Source organism: Triticum aestivum, chromosome 4B (genome assembly GCF_018294505.1).
Source record: "Triticum aestivum cultivar Chinese Spring chromosome 4B, IWGSC CS RefSeq v2.1, whole genome shotgun sequence".
Classification (NCBI taxonomy): Eukaryota; Viridiplantae; Streptophyta; class Magnoliopsida; order Poales; family Poaceae; genus Triticum; species Triticum aestivum.
In genome coordinates, this window is record NC_057804.1 from 416,808,863 (window position 1) to 416,828,436 (window position 19,574).

The 19,574-nt window shown below is 53.0% G+C and overlaps 1 protein-coding gene across 1 annotated transcript; it reads left to right on the forward strand.

Annotated features, from left to right (window-relative positions):
- Positions 1-10,616: 10,616 nt before the first annotated feature.
- LOC123092454 (asparagine synthetase [glutamine-hydrolyzing] 1) lies at positions 10,617-14,451 on the forward strand. Its single transcript, XM_044514234.1, has 12 exons — positions 10,617-10,799; positions 11,237-11,375; positions 11,498-11,596; positions 11,718-11,859; positions 11,945-12,135; positions 12,253-12,414; positions 12,510-12,590; positions 12,825-13,046; positions 13,155-13,289; positions 13,407-13,487; positions 13,607-13,801; positions 13,910-14,451. Exons 1-12 carry the CDS (start codon positions 10,720-10,722, stop codon positions 14,153-14,155), a joined length of 1,773 nt encoding a protein of 590 aa, XP_044370169.1. The 5' UTR covers positions 10,617-10,719; the 3' UTR covers positions 14,156-14,451.
- Positions 14,452-19,574: the final 5,123 nt, after the last annotated feature.

The window sequence follows — 19,574 nt, forward strand, 5'->3', positions numbered from 1 at the left end:
ACGTAACACCAAGATCTATCTATGGAGAGACCAGCAACGAGTAGAATGAGAGTGCATCTACATACCCTTGTAGATCACTAAGCGGAAGCGTTCAAGTGAACGGGGTTGATGGAGTCGTACTCGTCGTGATTCAGATCACCGATGATCAAGTGCCGAACGGACGGCACCTCCGCGTTCAACACACGTACAGCCCGGTGACGTCTCCCACGCCTTGATCCAGCAAGGAGAGAGGGAGAGGTTGAGGAAGACTCCATCCAACAGCAGCACAACGGCGTGGTGGTGGTGGAGGAGCGTGGCAATCTCGCAGGGCTTCGCCAAGCACCATGGGAGAGGAGGAGGAGGAGAGGCAGGGCTGCACCAACGAGATTTCAAATCATGTGTTATGGGCAGCCCCTAGGCCTCATATATATAGGGGAAGGGGAGGGCTGCGCCCCCTTTAGGGTTTCCCACCCCAAGGGGCGGCGGCCAGCCTCCAGATGGCATCTGGTGCGGCGGCCAAGAGGGGGGGGAGGAGTCCATCCTCCCCAAGGCACCTCGGAGGTGCCTTCCCCTTTGAGGACTCTTCCCTCTAGGGTTCCCTAGGCGCATGGGCCTCTTGGGGCTGGTGCCCTTGGCCCATGTAGGCCAAGGCGCACCCCCCACAGCCCATGTGGCCCCCCGGGGCAGGTGGCCCCACCCGGTGGGCCCCCGGGACCCTTCCGGTGGTCCCGGTACAATACCGATAAACCCCGAAACTCTTCCGGTGTCCAAAACAGGACTTCCCATATATAAATATTTACCTCCGGACCATTCCGGAACTCCTCGTGACGTCCGGGATCTCATCCCGGACTCCGAACAACATTCGGTAACCACATACTAGCTTCCTTTATAACCCTAGCGTCATCGAACCTTAAGTGTGTAGACCCTACGGGTTCGGGAGACATGCAGACATGACCGAGACGTTCTCCGGTCAATAACCAACAGCGGGATCTGGATACCCATGTTGGCTCCCACATGTTCCACGATGATCTCATCGGATGAACCACGATGTCAAGGACTCAATCGATCCCGTATACAATTCCCTTTGTCTATCGGTATGTTACTTGCCCGAGATTCGATCGTCGGTATCCAATACCTTGTTCAATCTCGTTACCGGCAAGTCACTTTACTCGTTCCGTAACACATCATCTCGTGATCAACTCCTTGGTCACATTGCGCATATGATGATGTCCTACCGAGTGGGCCCAGAGATACCTCTCCGTTTACACGGAGTGACAAATCCCAGTCTCGATCCGCATAAAACAATAGATACTTTCGGAGATACCTGTAGTGCACCTTTATAGTCACCCAGTTACGTTGTGACGTTTGATACACCCAAAGTACTCCTACGGTTTCCAGGAGTTACACGATCTCATGGTCAAAGGAAGAGATACTTGACATTGGCAAAGCTCTAGCAAACGAACTACACGATCTTTGTGCTATGCTTAGGATTGGGTCTTGTCCATCACATCATTCTCCTAATGATGTGATCCCGTTATCAACGACATCCAATGTCCATAGCCAGGAAACCATGACTATCTGTTGATCACAACGAGCTAGTCAACTAGAGGCTCACTAGGGACATATTGTGGTCTATGTATTCACACGTGTATTACGATTTCCGGATAATACAGTTATAGCATGAATAAAAGACAATTATCATGAACAAGGAAATATAATAATAACACTTTTATTATTGCCTCTAGGGCATATTTCCAACAGCTAAAAGGTATGCTAGCTCTAGCGATCCTTCCATGGACTGGAGTAAGCATCTCGGAGTTGGAATGTGCACTTTGATAAGATGATCAAAGATTTTGGGTTTATACAAAGTTTATGAGAAACTTGTATTTCCAAAGAAGTGAGTGGGAGCACTATAGAATTTCTGATGAGTATATGTTGTTGACATGTTGATGATCAAAAATGATTTTCTAGAAAGCATATAGGGTTATTTGAAAGGTGTTTTTCAATGGAAAGCCTGGATTAAGCTACTTGAACATTGAGCATCAAGATCTATAAGGATAGATCAAAACGCTTAAATGGTACTTTCAAATGAGCACATACCTTAACATGATCTTGAAGGTGTTCAAGATGGATCAGTCAAAGAAGGAGTTCTTGCCTGAGTTGTAAGGTATGAAGTTAAGACTTAAAGCTCTACCATGGCAAAATAGAGAGAAAGGACGAAGGTCGTCCCCTATGCTTAAGACGTAGGCTCTACAGTATGCTATGTTGTGTACCGCACCTGAAGTGTGCCTTGCCATGAGTCAGTCAAGGGGTACAAGAGTGATCCAAGAATGGATCACATGACAGCGGTCAAAGTTATCCTTAGTAACTAGTGGACTAAGGAATTTTCTCGATTATGGAGGTGGTAAAAGAGTTCGTCGTAAAGGGTTACGTCGATGCAAGCATAACACCTATCCGGATAGCTCTGAGTAGAGATACCGGATACATATAATGGAGCAACAATTTAGAATAGCTCAAGTAGAACAGTTATTTGGAATAGCTCCAAATAGAACATGGTAGCTACATCTAGGAGATGACATCGAGATTTGTAAAGCACACACGAATCTGAAAGGTTCAGACCCGTTGACTAAAACCTCTCTCACAAGCAAAACATGATCAAACCCAGAACTGTGAGTGTTAATCACATGACGATGTGAACTAGATTATTGACTCTAGTGCAAGTGGGAGACTGTTGGAAATATGCCCTAGAGGCAATAATAAATTGATTATTATTATATTTCCTTGTTCATGATAATCGTTTATTATCCATGCTATAATTGTATTGATAGGAAACTCAGATACACGTGTGGATACATAGACAACACCATGTCCCTAGTAAGCCTCTAGTTAACTAGCTCGTTGATCAAAAGATGGTTACGGTTTCCTGACCATGGACATTGGATGTCGTTGATAACGGGATCACATCATTAGGAGAATGATGTGATGGACAAGACCCAATCTTAAGCCTAGCACAAAGATCGTAGTTCGTATGCTAAAGCTTTTCTAATGTCAAGTATCTTTTCCTTAGACCATGAGATTGTGCAACTCCCGGATACCGTAGGAATGCTTTGGGTGTACCAAATGTCACAACGTAACTGGGTGGCTATAAAGGTGCATTACAGGTATCTCCGAAAGTGTCTGTTGGGTTGGCACGAATCGAGACTGGGATTTGTCACTCCGTGTAAACGGAGAGGTATCTCTGGGCCCACTCGGTAGGACATCATCGTAATGTGCACAATGTGACCAAGGGGTTAATCACGGGATGATGTGTTACAGAACGAGTAAAGAGACTTGCCGGTAACGAGATTGAACAAGGTATCGGTATACCGACGATCGAATCTCGGGCAAGTACAATACCGCTAGACAAAGGGAATTGTATACGGGATCGATTGAGTCCTTGACATCGTGGTTCATCCGATGAGATCATCGTGGAACATGTGGGAGCCAACATGGGTATCCAGATCCCGCTGTTGGTTATTGACCGGAGAACGTCTCGGTCCTGACTACATGTCTCCCGAACCCGTAGGGTCTCACACTTAAGGTTCGATGACGCTAGGGTTATAAAGGAAGTTTGTATGTGGTTACCGAATGTTGTTCGGAGTCCCGGATGAGATCCCGGACATCACGAGGAGTTCCGGAATGGTCCGGAGGTAAAGATTTATATATGGGAAGTCCTGTTTTGGTCGCCGGAAAAGTTTCGCACTTTATCGGTATTGTACCGGGAGTGCCGAAAGGGGTCCGGGGGTCCACCGGGGGGTCCACCTGCCACGGGGGGCCACATGGGCTGTAGGGGGTGCGCCTTGGCCTATATGGGCCAAGGGCACCAGCCCCAAGAGGCCCATGCACCAAGGAAACTTGGGGAGGGAAGAGTCCTCAAGGGGGAAGGCACCTCCGAGGTGCCTTGGGGAGGATGGACTCCTCCCCCCCTCTTGGCCGCACCCCTTCCTTGGAGGAAGGGGCAAGGCTGCGCCTCCCCCCTCTCCCTTGCCCCTATATATAGTGGAGGGGAGGGAGGGCATCCATACCAGAAGCCCTGGCGCCTCCCTCCCTCCCGTGACACCTCCTCCTCTCCCGCAGGTGCTTGGCGAAGCCCTGCAGGATTGCCACACTCCTCCACCACCACCACGTCGTTGTGCTGCTGCTGGATGGAGTCTTCCTCAACCTCTCCCTCTCTCCTTGCTGGATCAAGGCATGGGAGACATCACCGGGCTGTACGTGTATTGAACGCGAAGGTGCCGTCCGTTCGGCACTAGGATCTCCGGTGATTTGGATCACGACGAGTACGACTCCTTCAACCCCGTTCTCTTGAACGCTTCCGCTTAGCGATCTACAAGGGTATGTAGATGCACTCTCCTTCCCCTCGTTGCTGGTCTCTCCATAGATAGATCTTGGTGACACGTAGGAAAATTTTGAATTTCTGCTACGTTCCCCAACACATGGCAGGGCGACACAACCCCTCTCTAGCTCCTCACGGGAAGGCATGTACTTGCCTAATATTGCAGTGAAGACGCGCACATGCTGCTCCCTAAGTGGGGAATGGAACAGCTCCTTGAGATCCTAGACCACTTCTTCATCGGATTATAGGTCCTCATCCCCTATCCCAAGCACGCACAAGAGCACTTTCTCCGTTGACATGGCCTTGGAAGCATTCGTTGCCGACCGTTTGGAAGCCCTCGTGTTCTGGCTTGGTGTGAAGAGTTCCTCCTAAGGTCGAAGCTTGGAGGCTTGCACCTCGCGGATGAGTGGCGGCGCCAATTTAGAGATGATGCTGGAGCAAAATGCCTTAAGCCAGTTGTAAGCTAGCGTTTCCTTGGGGGGCCATTCCATCCATGTCGTTAAGGGCAATGGGGGCAGATCAAGTGCGTCTAGATTTGAAGGCGCGGCGCGTGCCTGATTGTGCATGCTTGCCTCCATGCATGTCCCAGCCGATGGCATCGATGCATGCTCCTCCTCCACACCTACATTAGCCTCTATGCCCATGTGGGTAGCAATCACATTATCCTCAACACCAACTCTAGGATCCAGCCTCGTGGTTGTGTCGAAGAGGTTGTCCTTTTCTTGGGGGGACACCAATAACCTCTCCTCCAATGCCACGATGTTGTCCTCAGGATTGCAAATCTGGACCGCCGGCCCTGCGGACAGGATCCTACCAAGGCCCACGTCAGATAGTAGCGGAGGTGGTTGCAACTCTGCCACCTGCATAGGATCCTAAGCCGGCTCCAACCCATTGGGCAGGACCCCACCTGGGATCTCCATCGGCGCGGGAGACCCCCCACCAAAGGTGTCTATAGGCTCCACCACCAAAATGCTTGAACATGTTGTCCTCTCGTCCATTGGCTGACGGGTAGTTGTGGGCTCCGTCACCCTTGGGATTACCGCTCCACTCCCCTCACTTCTGAGGGAGAGCCGTTGATGTGGCCACCAGCTGCAATGAGACCAATCGCTCGACGCCCATGTTTGGTTGCTGCACAAAAACCATGGGCATCGTCGAAGAATTCTTTTAGCTTTTAATTGAGAGAAAATTAGAACTCTTGTTTCTTACACCTAGTGAACAATTTGTTTCTGTTTAAGGTAGAAAAGCTTACAGTTCTAAGATAAAAATGTTAGTGATCCTAAATCAGGAAATAAACCGAAATACGGAGTAATAATAATAAAGTAGTTAGCACAATTAGTCACCATATTGATAATAACAATTTTCTGAAACTGGTTTCCAATGTTAGCATTAGAACTTCAGTAATCACCGTAGAAATCAAAGATGTTAGGAGTGAAAAAAAACAAGGGGCGGATTCATCGAATCTTGGTAGCATCCCAAAGCTCTCGCGTTCAGAAATAGAAATGAACATCCCTGAATATGTTAATCATATCCGAGATTCTCCCAATAATGGCATTGTTTGGATCATCCATATGGTCATCGCAGATCCAAGCATCCCTGACAGCTTGCCCGAAACCTTCCAACTTTGTCCAGTACAGCTCGAAGACAAAGCGCCTCTTAGCGCAGCATAGCATGCTTGTGGATATGTGTAGAGGTGCATTGTCCGAGATTCCCAAGGACAGCGCTTGAAGCAAATTGTCTGTATGTTCCACCTCCCAATCAACCGAAACTAGCACATGATCGATCTTAGTCATGGTTAGCGCCTCCCACTCATTTAACCATGTGAATCACCTGTCGTGCATATAGAGCTCATTTAACTCATGTTTATCCACAAAGCTCCGGGACTTTATTATGATGTTCCTTTTTAGGTTATTGTTGTTCTTTTCAGAAGTGCTTAAGATCATATTCAGATGTCCTAGAAGCATCCATTGGCCTGCACCTTGCCATCAGCTCTCCGAGGAACGCATTTTTTGTCTCATCACCTTGAGTCCCATACACCATCGTGATCCACCAGGAAATCCCTCCTTTGTTTGCACTTTCCAGGTGATACTATGATTATCGAGAATGATGTTGTCCACCTCAACATTAGTTGAATCCCAAGCCAAAAGGACCCCCCCTTGTGTCTCGTCGCCGACAAGTAACCGAAGCCATCCAACGATGGCCCAAGACATTGCATTACTAGGAATTGGTCAATTACATCCAACTTTCTTTCTTGCAAACACATCATGTTCACCTTAGTTGAGCCTATAAATTCCCTCGCCGCCTTCCTTTTAGCCAGGTTGTTTAACCCATGCACATTCCAGCACAAAACCTCTGGGTTGTAATCCATGAAGAACAATGGACGCCTGACACTGGAAGAAGCCTCCCTCTCATGCACACGGTAGGGTGACATAACCCTTCTCTAGCTCTCCATGGGAAGGCATGGACTTGCCCAAGATTGCAGCAAAGACGCACACGTGCTGATCCTTGAGTGGGGAATCGAATAGCTCCTTGGGATCCTTGACCTATCCCAAGCGCGCAGGAGCAAGTTCTCCGTTTACGCGGCCTTGGAAGCATTCGCCGTCGGCCGTTTGGAAGCCCTCGTGTTCCGAGTTGGCGCGAAGGGTTTTGCCTGAGGTCAAAGCTTGGAGGCTTGCACCTCTTGGATGAATGGCGACATCAATTTAGAGATGATGCTGGAGCAAAATACCTTAAGCCGATCGTAAGCCAACGTCTCCTGGGGGGTCATTCCATCTGTAACGTTAAGGGCGCTCGGGGCAGATCAAGTGCGACTAGATTCGAAGGCATCGCGCGTGCCTGATTGTACGTGCATGCCTTCATGCATGGATCATGTGCATGATTCCAATCAAGGGTCCCACCCAAAGGCATCGATGCTTGCTCCACCTTGACGCCTGCATTGGCCTCCGTGCCCGTGCATGGGTAGCAATCGCATTATCCTCAACAACAACTGTGGGATCCGGCCCCATGGTTGTGTCTAAGATGTTGTCCTTGGCCCACCAATAGCCTATCCTCCAATGCCACCTCACTGCCCTTGGGATTGCATGTCTCGCCCGCCGGCCCCACAGACAGGATCCTACCTGGGACCATGTCAGACAAGAGCGGAGGCAGCTGCAACTTTGCCATCCGTGCAGGATTCAAAGCCGGCTCCACCCATTTGGGAAGGACCCCACCTGGGATCTCCATCGGCGTGGGAGTAGGCCCACCAAAGGTGTCTACAGGCTCCACTACCAAAGCGCTCGAACATGTTGTCCTCTCATCCATTGGCTGACGGGTAATCATGGGCCCCGTCACCCTTGGTATTGCCGCTCCACTCCCCTCACTCTGTGGGAGATCCGTTGAAATCACCATAGAACTTCAGCCCAATCGCCAGCCATGTCACCCCTCACTCCAATTTTAGCATTAGAACTTCAGTAATCACCATAGAAATCAAAGATGCTAGGAGTGAAAGAAAAACACAAGGGGCGGATTCATCGAATCTTGGCAGCATCAGAAAGCACCCGCGTTCAGAAATAGAAATGAACATCCTTGAATATGTTAATCATATCCAAGATGCTCCCAATAATGGCATTGTTTGCATCATCCATATGGTCGTCACAGATCCAAGCATCCCTGACAGCTTGCCCAAGTCCTCCCAACTTTGTCCAGTACAACTCAAAGCAAAAGCGCCTCTTAGCGCAGCATAGCGCGCTTGTGGAGAGGTGTGGAGGTGCGTGGTCCGAGATTTTCGAGGACAACGCTAGAAGAAAATTGTCTATATGTTCTAGCTCCCAATCAACAGAGACTAGCACGTGATGCATCCCGCTCATTTAACCATGTGAATCGCCTCCCATGCATATAGAGATCCTTTAACTCATGTTCATCCACAAAGCTCCGGAACTTTATTATCATGTTCCTTTTCAGGTTATTGTTGCTCTTTTCGGAAGCTCTTAAGATCATGTTCAAATGTCCGAGAAGCATCCATTGGCCCAGGCAGACCATGCGCCTTGCCCTTAGCTCTTCGAGGAACGCAATCTTTGCCTCATCACCTTGAGGCCCGTACACCACCATGATCCACCAGGAAATCCCATCCTTTATGTGCACTTTCTCGGTGATACTGTGAGTATCGAGAATGATATTGTCCACCTCAACTTTAGTTGAATCCCAAGCCAAAAGGACCCCCCCCTTGTGTCTCGTTGCCAACAATTAAGTGAAGCCATCCAATGATGGCCCAAGACATTGCATTACTAGGAATTGGTCAATTACATCCAGCTTTATTTTTTGCAAATACACCATGTTCACCTTAGTTGAGCCTATGAATTCCCTCACCTCCTTCCTTTTAGCCGGGTTGTTTAACCCACGCACATTCCAACACAAAAGCTTCGGGTTGTAATCCATGAAGAACAATGGACGCTCGACACTGGAAGAAGCCACCCTTTCATGAACACGGCAGGGTGACACAACCCTTCTCTAGCTCCCCACGGAAAGGCATGGACTTGCCCAAGATTGCAGCGAAGACGCGCACGTGTTGCTCCCTGAGTGGGGAATCGAACAACTCCTTGTGATCCTTGACCAATCCCAAGTGCGCGCAAGAGCATGTTCTCCATTGACGTGACCTTGGCAACATTCACCGTCGGTCGTTTGGAAGTCCACGTGTTCAGCGTTGGCGTGAAGGGTTCCGCCTGAGGTCAAAGCTTGGAGGCTTGCACCTAGTGGATTAGTGGCGGCGTTAATTTAGAGATGATGTTGGAGCAAAATACCTTAAGTCTATCGTAAGCCAACATCTCCTGGGGGGTCATTCCATCGGTGACGTTAAGGGCGTTGGGGGCAGATCAGGCGCATCTAGCTTTGAAGGCGTCGCGCGTGCCTGATTGTACGTGCATGCCTTCATGTACGGATCATGTGCATGATTCCCATCAAGGGTCCCACCTGATGGCATCGATGCTTGCTCCTCCTTGACGCATGCATTGGCCTCCGTGCCCGTGCATGGGAATCGCATTATCCTTGACAACAACTATGGGATCCGGCCCCGTGGTTGTCGAAGACGTTGTCCTTTTCCTGGGGCCCCACCAATAGCCTATCCTCCAATGCCACCTCACAGCACTTGGGATTGCAAGTCTGGCCCGCCGGCCCCACTGACAGGATCCTACTTGGGAACACGTCAGACGGGAGCGGCGGCGGCTGCAACTTTGCCATCTGCGCAGGATTCGAAGCCGGCTCCACCCCATTGGGCAGGACCCCACCTGGGATCTCCATCGACGCGGGAACATGCCCACCAAAAGTATCTACGGGCTCCACCACCCAAGCGCTCGAACTTGTTGTCCTCCCGTCCATTGACTGACGGGTAATCGTGGGCCCTGTCACCCTTGGGGTTGCCGCTCCACTCCCCTCGCTCTGTGGGAGAGCCGTTGAGGGGGCCACCAGCTGCAACGACACCAACCGCTTCGCACCTGTGTTTGGTTGCTGCACCAAAACCACGGGCAGCGCCGAAGAATTCTTTTAGTTTTTAATTGAGAGAGAATTAAAACTCTTGTTTCTTACACCTAGTGGACAGTTTGTTTCTGTTTAAGGTAAAAGGCTTACGATTCTAAGATAAAAATGCCAGTGATCCTAAATAAGGAAATAAACCGAACAACAGAGTAATTATAAAGTACAATAGTCAGCACAATTAGTCACCATATTGATAGTAGTAACATTTTGTCGAAACTGGTTTCCAAATATAGCATTAGAGCTTCAGTAATCACCGTAGAAATCAAAGATGCTAGGCGTGAAAGAAAAAAGAAACAAGGGGCGGATTCATCGAATCTTGGCAGAATCAGAAAGTCTCCTGGTTCAGAAATAGAAATGAACGTCCGTGAATATGTTAACCATATCCAAGATGCTCCCAAATCCCAATAATGGCGTTGTTTGCATCATCCATACACGAGGAGAAAAGCATAAACCAGGAGGGAGGAGGCATCGCAGCAAAGCACAGCCGGCCGTTGATGAATCCGGCCTCACGGGCCCACCTTCAGCCTCTCCGCCGCCGTGGATCGTAGATCCGACGGCATCGCCCGGCGCTGACGCGGGCGGCCGGGCCCACGCTGACTGGACGACGCTGCATCCGGAGGGGATAAACTCCCGCCGCGCACGGAACCCTCCCAACCGACACCCGCCACGTGTCCGCGCAGCGAGGGTAGGAAAGCTCCCCGGTCGCAGACGCGAGGCCCCGGAGCCGCGCGGATCGGCTATAAATACGGCGCGCGCATCCGCTAATTCCCGCATCACCTCTCAACACGAGCATCATTCACTCTCTCCTTCTTCCTCAACCTCATCCACCCCCGAAACCCGCGTCGTCCGTCGCCGCGTCCACCATGTGTGGGATTTTGGCCGTCCTCGGCTGCGCCGACTGGTCGCAGGCCAAGAGGGCTCGCGTCCTCTCCTGCTCCCGCAGGCAAGCACCTGTCCTGCACTATCCATGCACCTCCCCCCTTCAAATCCCTAGCGCCCGGTTCTAAATTCTAATGGCCGCCCGTATCGTCGGCATGATCTTGAGGTTCTTGTGTGGATCGTAAAACAAAATGTCGTTGATAGATGTGTAGATAGATACCTTGCCAATTGTTCTTCAACTCGCCGGAAAGAACTAAAACAGGATCGTCGCGGAGTTTTTTTTTTGTTTTGTTTTTCGTTCTTGTTTCTGTTTTGTCCTCGTTAGCCTTTCTCGTCGTTTTGTTGCATATGATATGAGCCCGGAAAGAATCGAACAATAAGGGCAGATCTGGAAAAACAACACCGGAATCTTCCTCTTCGTTAAGCCCCCTGCGCTTACTGTTATTTGATTGCTCTGTTCGTGGCACGGCTTGTGGATTTTGACTCGGTATGATTTTGCAGGCTCAAGCACCGGGGACCGGACTGGTCCGGGCTGTTCCAGTGCGAGGGCAACTTCCTGGCGCAGCAGCGCCTCTCCGTCGTCTCCCCGCTCTCCGGTGACCAGCCCCTCTACAACGAGGACCGGACCGTCGTCGTCGTGGTACGCATATATGTGTGCTATTGCTTTGTACGCGTGGTGTGTTTGCCACGTCCTGCAAGTAGACTGCTTGTTCTCCATCGCCTATCGTTTTCTAACTGTTGGTTGCTGTTGTTGATGAAAAGGCAAATGGAGAGATCTACAACCACAAGAAGATCCGGAAGCAGTTCGCCGCCAAGCACACCTTCACCACCGGCAGCGACTGCGAGGTCATCATCCCTCTGGTAAGCGACATCGTTTCGGTTTCCAGCAGCCGAATTTAGCTTCGCAATTGCAATGAAATAAGCTCAAAGACAAAACTGAATACTGATGCCGACCATCCCTGCTGCTGCTTTCTGTCTCAAGTATGAGGAGTACGGCGAGAACTTCGTCAACATGCTGGACGGCGTCTTCTCCTTCGTACTGTACGACACCCGCAACAAGACGTACATGGCCGCCCGCGACGCCGTCGGCGTCAACCCTCTCTACTTCGGCCGGGGCAGCGACGGTACGCACGTCAACCCCGCCAGCTTCTGTCACCACAGATTCATCACGTCTGGACTGCGACTTATTTGTCTGGTGTGCTCTCGCAGGCTCCGTCTGGATTGCGTCTGAGATGAAGGCGCTCCACGAGGACTGCCCAAAGTTCGAGCTCTTCCCTCCGGGGAACCTCTACTCGAGCGCCGCCGGCGGGTTCCGCCGGTGGTACAACCCGCAGTGGTTCGCCGAGCACGTCCCGGCGACGGCGTACCAGCCCCTCGTCCTCAGGGAGGCGTTCGAGAAGGTGCATAGCATACCACGCTGACCGTAGCACCACGTGATACTTGCTTCTGTGTATGGTAGGTAGTGTGACGGTGACTGACAGTGGAGTCGCCCATGTGTGCTGTTTTGTTTTGTATAGGCCGTCATCAAGAGGCTCATGACTGACGTGCCCTTCGGCGTTCTCCTCTCCGGCGGCCTCGACTCCTCCCTCGTCGCCTCGGTGACCAAGCGCCATCTCATCGAGACTGAAGCCGCCAAGAAGTTTGGAACTGAGCTCCACTCCTTTGTCGTCGGCCTAGAGGTTTATTTTTCTTCACATGTTTTTTGCCCTACTGTTTCTTCTTCTTCAAGAACCATGGGAATCTCATGTTTCTAATGTGTTGCTGCGCATTGTAGGGCTCACCTGATCTCAAGGCCGCGAGAGAGGTAGCTGACTATCTTGGAACCATCCATCACGAGTTCCATTTCACCGTCCAGGTAAAGAAAAGCAAATGAAAGCTCAAGCCTCAGGACATCTTGATGCTTCATGCTTGGCATAATAAATTTGAGATTAAAACCCAACAGAACACTCACACTGACAACCCCACAAATTTGATTAAAACCTTAAGCCTTAAGACATCTTGGCATATAGTAAATGAAAAAGACTGCTCACTACAGACAGCGGGTGATCAGAGATTCAGAGGTACTGATGAGTCATTTTGTCCTGTTTAGGATGGCATCGACGCCATCGAGGAGGTGATCTACCACAACGAGACGTACGACGTGACGACCATACGTGCGAGCACGCCGATGTTCCTGATGGCGCGCAAGATCAAGGCGCTCGGGGTTAAGATGGTGCTGTCAGGAGAAGGCTCCGACGAGCTCCTTGGCGGCTACCTCTACTTCCACTTCGCCCCAAACAAGGAGGAGTTCCACAAGGAGACCTGCCGCAAGGTGCTAACTGAAACTGCATGGCTAATTAACAATAATACTGCACAAGCAACCAAGAAACACCAGTCGGATTCTCTCGGGTTTGACGCGAAACTGATGTGAAACCCGCAGGTGAAGGCGCTCCATCAGTATGACTGCCTGCGCGCCAACAAGGCCACGTCCGCTTGGGGACTGGAAGTCCGCGTGCCGTTCCTCGACAAGGAGTTCATCGACGTCGCCATGAGCATGGACCCCGAGTGGAAACTGGTACAAGCTCACTCATCTCTGCCATGAAGGAGAAATTGTTTGCTAAGCGCATGTTTGATTCGTTTTGGCTCTGAATTTTCTGACGGTTTACGTTTTCTTCTTGTTGCTGCGACGCAGTACGACGCCAATCTGGGCCGCATCGAGAAGTGGGTGCTGAGGAAGGCGTTCGATGACGAGAAGGAGCCTTACCTGCCGAAGGTACAGACACCACCTTGTTTGAGTTTTTCAGAAGATCAGATATCCCGCGTAGTATGCACAGGGGGCCGCGTTCTGTTCTGAACTAATGGTTTCTGCAACTGTACTGTTCCCCTCCACAGCATATATTGTACCGGCAGAAGGAGCAGTTCAGTGACGGCGTCGGCTACAACTGGATCGACGGCCTCAAGGCTTTTACTGAGCAGCAGGTGACTGACGAGATGATGAAGAACGCCGCAGAGGAGTACCCGTACAACACCCCCATCAACAAGGAGGCCTACTACTACCGGATGATCTTCGAGAGGCTCTACCCTCAGGTAATTGATTAATAATTCTGAGAGATAGCAAGCAGTTTAACTGACGGATTCTATACCCATTGGAAGAATATTTACTGACGTGCAAGGTATAAATCTGAACTGATGCAGGATTCGGCGAGGGAGACGGTGCCGTGGGGTCCGAGCATCGCGTGCAGCACGCCGGCGGCCATCGAGTGGGTGGCGCAGTGGAAGGCCTCCAACGACCCCTCCGGCCGGCACATCGCCTCCCACAACGATGCCGCCCCCGCTCATGCCCACGCCAACTGGAACGGGGCAGTGGCCAACGGGAAAGCCAACGGGAACGGCACGGCGAACGGGAACGCCAACGCCAACGGGACTCTGGTCCCGTGCTAGCCGTCGCCGCTCGCACTAGCTGGTTCGTAGGAGCGTGCGTGTGCGCGTGTCCTCGGACTGATGGCCCATAATGCCATTGGCGCCGCGGCCGGTGCTGTTGTTGTGTACTCCTACCTGTTGTACCTTTCTTCAGTGTTGTTGTGTGTGCGTGTGCGTGGGATGGAGCTCGCGGTCCGAGCATGTGGCGGGGACGATGGATCGCCTGTACAACAAGATCGTGAATTAAGTGAACTAGTATGGTGTACTGCCCAAAAAGGCTTTCGCCCCGATTTATATATAAAGCACAATCCACAGCAGCACGGTACAAACAAACGCCATCAAAACACACGCACACACCCAAAGCAGGATATAAAGATGCTGAACGCAGCAACACCTTCCCTAGCACTACAATATCCACCGGGGTCCGCCACCGTGAACATGCTACTGCGATGAGATGAAGCCACAGATGACGAACCGTGAGCTCCAAGGCGGCGCCTTCAGTAAGGAAACGACACCGGAGTGCCGCCACCGCCCGACCGAGAGTCAGAGTTTCCCCTAGAGCAACACGACGGGCAATGAGAGCCGCGACGACACCTTCAGGAAGGGAGCGAGTTTTGCCGCCGCCGGTCCGTTCGAAGAAAGAGCGGGTTTTCACCCCGACCAACACTCACTGCCACCGAACGCCACACCCCGGTAACCACACCGCCCCCACGGTCATAGTCACTGGGCAGCACCGAGCCACGGGCTCTTCCCATGAGCACCGCGCAACCACCAGGGTCGCCGCCCCGGCATCCAAGGCCTAAACACCACCCCATCCTAGACTCGTCGCTACCCCAACCAAAGAGACTGAGCGCCCCCAAGCATCTGGCCTCCATCGACTGGTCCTGCGGCACCGTGCGCAAGACGAGCTCAGTCCTGTCGCCAGGCGCGAGACGAGCGCGATCCTGCAGCCGTGCACAAGACGGGCTCGGTCCTGCTGCCAGGCGCGAGAAGAGATCGGTCCTGCAGCCCGGGAGCGAGATGACCGATGGACCAAAGCTGGGGACAGGCCAACCCTCCGATGAAGATTGCACCCGAGCACCGAGAGGGGGGTCGAAGGCCTGCACAGGCCGCTCACAGACGGGCCGACGCCGAAGAAGTCCAACCGCTACCGTGAGACGATCCCGACCACCGCCAAGAGCCACCACCACGCCGTGGCAGCCCCATCCACGCCGAGCATAGCCCGCGGCACCTGCCATCGCCGGATCGGCTGGGGGCCGGCGGGCCCGCCACCACCAGAGAGCGCCGCAGCAGGGGCAGCCATCAGAGCCGGCCACCACCTGCAGTGAGCCGGAGCCCCGCCATCACAGGGGCCCAGGCCACCCGCGCCGCCGCTGCGTCAGATCTGAGCCGCACCCAAATCCGCCGCCGCTGGGAGCAGAGAACGCCCCAGCCCGCACCAGCCACTCCACGCCTCCATCGCCAGCCGCCGATGCCGCGCCCTGAGCTCGCATTGTACCACCCCCCCCCCCCAGCCCAGATGGCCCGCGCCATCCAGCGTCGTGCGGGGGTGGAAGAGGCCCTGCCGCCGCCCGAGCTGGCCGGCCTTTGCCCACCAGCACGCCGGGGCGGTGGCGAGGGGAGGGAGGAGAAAGGAGAAGGGCTGAGCCCGCGCGAGGGTCCCCCCCCCCTCGGCGGCGCTTGCGAGAGCGGCCAAAGAGGGGAAGGAGGAGAGGCCTTCAGAGTATTTCCAAATGGTGTACTACTAATCGATCCGCCTTATATTTCCTCAAATGTCCCCCATCCTTTTCTTGCTGTAGCACATGATGTGATGCCGCCTTCCCTACTCCGGTCTTCACTCGTGAAACCAGTTTCATTCTTCTTTTTCCATTTTGTGATAACTGAAACCAGATTCGTTCCGCATTCCCCAAAATAAGGCCTCATTTGATTTGGAGGAATTTTGTAGGAATTCTATTGGATAGGATTTACAGAAATAATTCCTTTAGAGCTCTTTGGTTTGTAGGAATAGAATCCTATTTGTATGCGAAATTCTTTCTATTCTTCACATTTCATAAAAAAATAAACATCAGCCTAGATCCAATGAAAAATCCTATGATGTAAACCAAATGACATTTCTTTTTGCATTCCTATTCATCAGATTTGATATACATATCATTTCATACCCATGAATTTTCTTTTCTATAATTTTCCTACCCTATAAATCAAAGGAAGCCTAAGTGCATCAGACACTCGTCAGAAATTCAGAACTGGGTATGAGCGTCCAAGTGCCTCATGTGCGGGGTTTTTTCCAGAATCGTGCCTTATGTTGTTTTTTTGAGAAAAACCTCGCCACTTTATTACTTAAGAATGTTCATAGGCACGCGTGCGGGGTCATGAGGATTACCCAGCCATATGTGTCTACCTACATTCAAATTACATGCAAACTTGGCCAGGTTGTGAGCATACAAGGAGTGCTCCTATTCGGGGCCTTGTGCGCAAATACTGACTATAGCACCTACGTCACTATAAGCTGGGCCACGGCCCAACACTCCTGCCCGGGTCGCTAGCGGTAGTTGCCTAGCTCAGACTTTTTTTCACTACACTGGCTTAGATATTTGGTCGTGTTAGCCTTAAAGAACTAGCGCAAAACAACCAAAACAACTGTGTCGGCGTTCTGGATACGGGGGTACCCAGACTTTCCTGCCTGCGGCCCACGACGTGACTCCATCAACGGCCTGGTATGGCCCAGCTTCAGCATCAACAACTCAAGACCCTCACAAGGGACCAAGCCTCACGAGGCGGACGACACCGAGACCTTCAAGGGGATCGACCCCCTCAGGCTAGCTCTCGAGGAGCGGAGATTCTATGCAAGGTGTAGCTCGCGAGGTTCGGCTGATGTAAGCCATGACGACCAAGGCCAGGCGGGCGCCAGCGGGCGCAGAGTACCAGTTTCCTCTTCGGTGCAAAGGAGGCAGACAGCAGGCGCAGTCCCGAGGAATCAACCAAAGGTTTTCATTCTGGTGCAACAAGACCAAGACCGCCAGGACAGAGATCATCGCCGAGCCCACCGCAACGTCACGACCAGGGGCTTTTGTAGGCGAAGACCACTTTAGTCAGGATAGGACATACTTGTTGTCTCCCTTCAAATTTGGCTGTTGTGGGATCCCTTCCCGCCTACATTTGGGAAGAGGACCAAGGCCACTATAAATAGGACCTAGCCACCACCAAGGAGGGGGAGATCAACAGATCAAGTCGATCGAATCCATTCCACCCTCACTACCTCGCCAGCTCGCTTGAGCTCAAGAACACGCCTCCAGAGGCTGTTCCCCACTGTACTAGTTCTTCCTTAGCCCCTTGAGGCAAATCCACCACAAAGCAGGAGTAGGGTTTTACACCGCAAGGTGGCCCGAACCTGGGTAAACTGTCGTGTCTTTCTTTCCCTTCGAGCTCGACACGATAGGCTGTGAGATTAGCGAGTAGGCAGGCTCAGTAGGTTGAGATCTCCGCATGCACCCCAGAGTTCAAACCTCTCAAGGGTTTGCAGAACCCGAAATCCGACATTTGGCGCGCCGGGTAGGGGTGCGTCGGATCTTCTCTTTCGTTGATCGATCCACCGCTACGCCGATACTTCCATGGCTGACGCGCGTCGGGCTCGACGCTGAGCGCTAGGCCGCAGTCGCAGCCCGCATCGCTCAGATGGCACTGGTGGGCGACGGCTGTCCTCGCCGTCCCCCATCACCAGCTGCAAATGCCGCCACGGGCCTTGCTTACCACAAGCAGCAAGCTTCATCGCTGCACCCCTCCATGCGCCGCGACGGGCACACCGCCACTCCGTCGCTGACTCCGGTCGCTTCGTCCTCCCATGCATGTCGTGGCCCTGCGAAGCACTGCTCATGGCGCGGGAGCTCCTGCGCTACTGCCTAGTCGGTGACTTCTACAAGGAGTGGCTCGAACGCATCGCCGAGCTCGTCAGTGCCGCCGGAGACTCTGCGGCGCCAGCCCGCTCGCTGCCTCAGCCGCCGCCTGCTAAGGGCGACATGGCTCACGGGGCGCCTCCTCCACCTCCAGTGCAGGGCGCCATCGTCGAGCTGAGGCAGGCGGCGCCATGGCGTGACCCGCAGCGTCAGGCGCCCGCGTGTGAAGAAGCAAGCTGTCAAGTGGTGCAGCGGCCCTAAGAAGATGCACGTGCGCTTCCAGCACCTCCACGTCAAGACCATGCGCCGCCTATGATGGTGGCGCATGAGCACCAAGACCAGGCTCCACCCCCCTGACGGGCTCCCGTGACCACAACAGGGCGTCGTACGATCACCCCGAAGCTGCACAACATCATTTGGCCCGGGAAGTTCAAGCCTGACCTGCCCCCACGCTACGACAGCACCGCTGAACCCGTCGAATTCCTGCAGCTCTACAAGCTGAGCATCGAGGTGGCCAGCGGTGATGAAAAAATCATGGCGAACTGGTTCCCCATGGCCCTCAAGGACGACACACACTCCTGGCTCCTGAACCTCCCTGTGGGGTCGGTCTCCTCCTGGGACGAGATGCGCGAACGCTTCATCGCCAACTCCAGAGCACGCGCGACCGCCCGCCGGCCGCGGGTGACCTACGACACATCAGGCAGCAGCCAGGAGAGACCCTGCAGAAGTACATCCAGCGCCTCAACAATGTTCGCCTCAAGATCCCCAAGGTGTCAGACGAGGCCATCATCTCAACATTCAGTGATGGCATCCACGACGTCAAGATGAAGGAGGAGCTCGCCATACATGAAGACCTTTGCACAGCTTTCGAGATGTTGAACATGGCGAACAGGTGCACGAGGGCTGAGGAGGGACGCCTCTCCCTCCTCGAGCTCCTCGACATAGACCCACAAGACAAGAAGGCCAAGGCCAAGGACGTGAAGCGCAAGGGACCGGCTGTGCTCGCATCCGAACCAGAGATGAAGCGCGGCTGCGATCACCTAGAGTCATCCAAGGGAGCTATCCGTTCTGCGTCTTCCACAACGTGCACAGCCACAACACCAACGACTGCCAGGAGCTCAGGGCCCTCCGCGATGGGTGCCTTGGTTATCGCCCCGAGCGCAACGATCGAGGATATGGCCATGGAGGTAACGAGGTGGAGGACACTAGGACGGCCGCAACCAGCGTCGGGAGTGGTGCGACCAGCCTCAGGAGGACCGCTGGCAAGGCCAACCTCGCGAGGGCGCCTGGAGGGATCAGCCTCACGGGGATCGGCCTCAGGGCAACGCTGGTCTTCCTCCGCTGCCTCTGCCGCCGAGAAGGAACGAAGACCACCATCAGGACGAGGGGCTGGGGGCTTCTAAGAGCCTCATGCCATCGCTTGCATCTTGGGCGGCTCCCAGGCCCCAGCCTCTCATCGCGCCTTCAAGCAATTTGCGCGTGAGGTGAACACATCCCTCCCCAAGCTCGAGGCGACATGCCCGCTCACGTGGTCCAAGTGCGCCATC